The sequence below is a fragment of the Gekko japonicus genome, unplaced genomic scaffold (genome assembly GCF_001447785.1).
Source record: "Gekko japonicus isolate JY-2015 unplaced genomic scaffold, Gekko_japonicus_V1.1 scaffold313, whole genome shotgun sequence".
NCBI classification, from domain to species: Eukaryota; Metazoa; Chordata; class Lepidosauria; order Squamata; family Gekkonidae; genus Gekko; species Gekko japonicus.
The window spans coordinates 1,539,718-1,544,880 of NW_015174283.1; the positions used below are offsets into that span (position 1 = coordinate 1,539,718).

Consider the following 5,163-nt stretch of genomic DNA (forward strand, 5'->3'; position numbering starts at 1 on the left):
TGCTAGGAGGAAACATTAGGGGAAGGCCTCAGACTCTGGGCCCCATTTTCCCTCCAGAGTATCTGGTTGGCCAATGTGTGAGACAGGAAGGATGCTGGACTTGATGGACCACTGGACCAGCAGTGAGGCTCTTATGATCTTCCCCACAGGTCTCTGTGCAGCAAGAAGTTGGAGCACAAGCCCATCTGGGGGTGCTACTCCTTGAGGTAAAGTAGAGTTGAGTCACAGTGGCCGCAGAGTTCAACAGGCAATTTTGAGGATGCACTCGTAACTCAAGAAGGTGACCGCATTCACAGGGAAAGCACGGAAACTGTTCAGGGCAAGGCTCTTCAGGAACACCTGCGGACCCTCCTGCCGGACACTGGTGAGAATGCAGTGGAGGATCCCACGATACTCCTTCCCCTTCATCCCATCCATTTGCAAGCGGGCCTTCACCACGTCCATGGGGGTGGCCAAGGCCCACGAAACACTTCCAGCAAAGCCGCCGGCCACGAGAACTGTTACTGGGCCTGGAGTGGGAGAGACAAATAGTTGGGGAAGGGGGAGAAAATGAACTCTTGATAACGAGGAAGACGAGAGTAGATGCCTCTAAAAGACGTGGTGTTGCTGTGGGAAGACCTCTGATCTAAAGCAATGCCTTAGGAGAGTCAGGACCTTCAACAAAAGAACGTCAATGGTTTTTTTAATGGCTGTTGACTTCCTTAGTGGGAGCTAGTTGTCAGGAGATGGCTGGAGAGCCAGTTTGGTGTAGTGGTTAGGAGCGCAGACTCTAATCTGGGAGAACTGGGCTTGATTCCCCACTCCTCCACATGCCGCTGCTGGTGTGACCTTGGGTCAGTTACAAGTTCTTTCAGAGTTGTTCTCTCACAAGCAGTTCTCAAAAGAGCTCTCTCAGCCCCACCTACCTCACAGGGGGTCTGTTGTGGGGAGGGGAAAGGAGATGGTAAGTCACTTTGAGGCTCCTTCAGGTAGTGAAGGATGGGGTATAAATCCAACCTTCTCCTCTTCAATATCTCTTCTGATAGCTAGCTCCCTTTTTGAACAAGAGGTTGGAGAAGATGGCCCCACCAGCAAAGGGGAAGGGGAAGGCTTTTAAGCATGCGTAGAAAAACAGCAATGTGGACTTTGGTAGAAGGGAAAGGAACAGCACATCCACTCTGTAGGTATATTGGCAAATACGGAGAAGTCTTTAAAAAATAAGGTGTTCTCCACACTGTGATGGGCTTGCGTGGTTTTCCCTGTTGCTGCTGTGCCTGTTGATACAGCGCAGCAGCCATGGGGCTTCTATGTGGCAGAATCCCTGCCAAAGTCCCCTCTAGCAGTCATTTCCCCCCTGTACTATTGGGGAGGGGGGCTTTTAAAGTTTTTTTTTTAATTTGCAATTGTAGTATTATTTTAGGGTTATAACAATCTGTCAGGGGGTTTTTTTTTGAAGTCCCAGCTTTCATCTTTAACAAAGTCTCTACTGGCCATTTTGTTCCTGAGGTAAGCCTTTCACCTTATATTTCCAAAATGAAAAAGGCTGGCAACTAACTTTAAAAAAAGAAAAAAGAAAGCAGAGGACCTGATAGACAGAATGCTATAATATTTTAATGATATAATGGTATGTCAATTACTGGTTTAAAAGTAAGGGGGAAAGCCCCCCACTGTGGGAGACTGGGGCAAGGGAAATGGTGTGAGCGGGCCTGAGAAGATCCAGAGAAAGACCCTCAGCAGAGCAGGCTTGGGAAAGATTGCAGGAATGACTTGGAGGGGGACGGGGAGATGCACGGAAGTAACAGGAGAAAAACCTGCTCCCCACTAATGTTTGCACCAAAAGCTGGGACAAACAGCTTGCATGTGACCTGATTTTCCAGGGCTCTCTCATCTGGAAACCAAACCTTCCTAACCCTGCCTTCAGAAGGATTGCCTGGGGACACAGGGAGCATATAAACATGCAAGAACAGGAATACCTCCGCATCTCAGCTGCCTTACGTTTCTTTGGCATACTCTGAAAAGATACCTGCAGAGCGAGCTGTTGGATTTTGTTTGTGATGCTTACGCGGAAAACTTTGCCATGGAACAAGCAATTGCTACCCACTGGTTGAACGTATACTGCAATTCCAAGTTACTATTACGTATTCAAAGTCTTTGTGGTTTTCTGCGGTTCTCTTTTTCAGGGAGCCTTTCTGAACCATGCGTCATTACTAAAAATTGTTCTTGTACTCGGGGAGGGGTGGAATTGTCTTCCTCTGGAACCCACACCGACTTTGTAAAATGGAACCCAGCCCGGCCTGGAAGACTTGATCCCAGATGCGAGCGAGAACGCACCCCTCCTCCTTTGCAGGGAGGGGGGGAGGGAGAAGTTATAGGGTTCCCAGCTTCCGGGTGTGGGCTGGAGATCTCCTGGAATTACGGTTGTTCTCCAGACTACATAGATTGTTTGTTTGTTTACGATTTGCTTGTTTGTTTATTGTTTATCTAACAGAATTATTTCACTTCTCCTGGATAAAATGGCTGCTTTGGAAGGGGGGGCAGGATGTCATTATACCCCACTGAGTTCCCTCCCCTCCCTGAGCCCCACCCTCCCAGTCCCCACCCTAAAATCTTCAGGTATTTCTGAACCTGGAATTGGCAGCACATGGGAGAACCACCAGGCCCAGATGGCATACATTCAAGAGTTCTGAAAGAACCCAAATGTGAACTTGTGGATCTCCTGCCAAAAATATACAAGCTATCACTAAGATCTGCCTCCATTACTGAGGACTGGAAGGTAGCTAATATAACCCCCATCTTTAAAAAAAAGGTTCTAGAGAAGATCCGGGAAATTACAGGCCAGTCAGTATGATGATGATATTGGGTAAGTCGGTGGAATCTGTTATTAAAGGCTGAATTAGAGGGCACATTGATGAACAAAAGCTATTGAGGAAGAATCAGTATGGATTCTGGAAGGGAAGATCTTGTCTCACTAACCTGTTTGAGTTCTTTGAGGGGGTGAACAAGCATGTGGACAAGGGGGACCCAATAGACAGGGGTCATTTCCTGCAGGAGCGCACAGGAGCAGAGCGCCGGCAGTAAAGAGCCCAGGGGGCGGGCACACGCAACAAGCCCCGTCCCCTACTCCCAGCAGCCCTCAGTCAGAGCAAGAAGCAGCCAGGTAAGTTGCAGAGCTCCCCCCAGCCCCCTGGTCCAAAACAGTCCAGTGGCACCTTTAAGACCAAGTTTTATTCAGGTACAAGCTCTCCCTCCTCAGCGAGGACAGATCTACACATCACCCCCCCCCCGGACAGCAATCCAAAACAGTCCAGTGGAGCCTGAGCGGTGGGTGTTGCCTTCTGACACACTTCCGGTGATGTCAGAGGGTGAGGCATATGCAAATAAGTTATGCTAATGGGTTATGCTAATGAGCTCCTGCACCTTTTTTTCTACGAAATGACCCCTGCCAATAGATGTTGTTTACCTTGACTTCCAGAAAGCTTTTGATAAAGTTCCTCATCAAAGGTTCCTAAGTAAACTCAGCAGTCTTGAGATAAGAGGACAAGTCCCTTTGTGGATTAAAAACTGGTTAATTAACAGGAAGGAGAGAGTGAGTATAAATGGGCAGTTTTCACAGTGGAAGGTGGTAAGCAGTGTGGTACTGCAGGGCTCAATACTAGGTCCAGTGCTTTTTAACTTGTTCGTTAACCATTTGGAGTTGGGAGTAAGTAGTGAAGTTGCTAAGTCCGCAGGTGACACTAAGCTGTTCAGGGCGGTGAAAACCAGGGAGGACTGTGAGGTGCTCCAGAGGGAGTTGTTGAGGCTGGACAACTGGGCGTCAACATGGCGAATGAGGTTCAGCATAGGCAAGTGCAAAGTAATGCACACTAGAGCCAAAAATCTCAACTATAAATACACGTTGATGGGGTCCAAACTGGCAGTAACTGGTGCTTGGGGGGCCACGGTGGGAGGGCTTCTGAAGTTCTGGCCCCACTGATGGACGTCCTGATGGCACCTGGCTTTTGGCCACTGTGTGACAGAGTGCTGGACTGGGTAGACCATTGGCCTGATCCAACATTGACTTCTCTTGTGTTCTTAATGTCCCAATGATGCATTCTCTACATCCCCCTTTTTGCCCATCCTGATCTCAGGGGAGCCAGGCTGACTCCTTCCTATCAATCTTCCTTCCCTAGTGAGCTGAAGTTTCGATCTGCTGGTATTCAACAGCAGAAGCCGGGGGGGGGGGAGACCAGACTTGCCCCAGCCCAGTGCCTTCCCCCTTAAGGCCCGCCTGGAACCTCACCTGGCTCCTGCCCTTCCACAGTCATCCCTCTGCAGAGACCCACATAAGTCATGAAGTACATCGCCATGGTGGGCGTGTCACGCAGCATCAATGCCAAGGAGCCTCGGAACAGGCCCAGGACGCCCTCTTTCTGCAGGATGTTGGCAGCACAGTGCACCGGGCCCCTGTACAGCGGCTGGGCCTCTGCCGGCAGGGTGCCACGGCTGTAAGGGTGGGTCTGGTTCTGCAGCCGGACTTTGACAAGATCCACGGGGGCCAGGACCACAGCCTGCAGCAACACAGAGAACAGTGGCAATCGCTGGTTACCCTTTCTGAGTATGCAGAGGCTATTAGTAAGTCACAACCAATTTATGTTGATCCCAGCAAGGTCTTTCAAGGCAAGTGAGAAGCAGAGGTGGTTTGCCATTGCTTTTCTCTGCAGGGCCTTCCTTGGTGGTCTCCCTTCCAAGTACGAACCCAGCTTGGCTTCCGAGATCTGATGAGATCAGGCTATAGCATGTTGCCTTCCCTCCTGGTTGCTAGAGATGCCAGCCTCCAGGTGGGACAGGGGATCCCCTAGAATTACAGCTCATCTCCAGACTACAGAGACAAATTCCCTTGGAGAAAATGGATGCTTTGAAAGGTGGACTCGAAGATATTGTACCCCACTGAGGTCCCTGTCCTCCCCTGGCTCCACCCCCAAATCTCTGGGAGTTTCCCAACCTAGATCTGGCAACCCTAATCACCCATCCTCCGCAAGTGGCCAGGGGGACTCGGCAACCTTATCAGTTGCCCTTTCTACAGCTATTAGAATAACAGCAAGGGAAGAAGAAGAAGAAGAAGAAGAAGAAGAAGAAGAAGAAGAAGAAGAAGAAGAAGAAGAAGAAGAAGAAGAAGAAGAAGAAGAAGAAGAAGAAGAAGAAGAA

General features: G+C 49.6%; 1 protein-coding gene across 1 annotated transcript in view; it reads right to left on the bottom strand.

Annotated features, from left to right (window-relative positions):
• Positions 1–240: 240 nt before the first annotated feature.
• Positions 241–5,163, bottom strand: part of SLC25A45 (solute carrier family 25 member 45) — a 14,258-nt gene continuing 9,335 nt past the window's right edge. The window contains exons 5-6 of the mRNA XM_015423904.1: positions 4,259–4,526; positions 241–509 (exon numbers count right to left, since the gene is read on the bottom strand). Coding sequence (XP_015279390.1) covers positions 241–509; positions 4,259–4,526 — 537 coding nt within the window. The remainder of the gene's footprint in view (positions 510–4,258; positions 4,527–5,163) is intronic.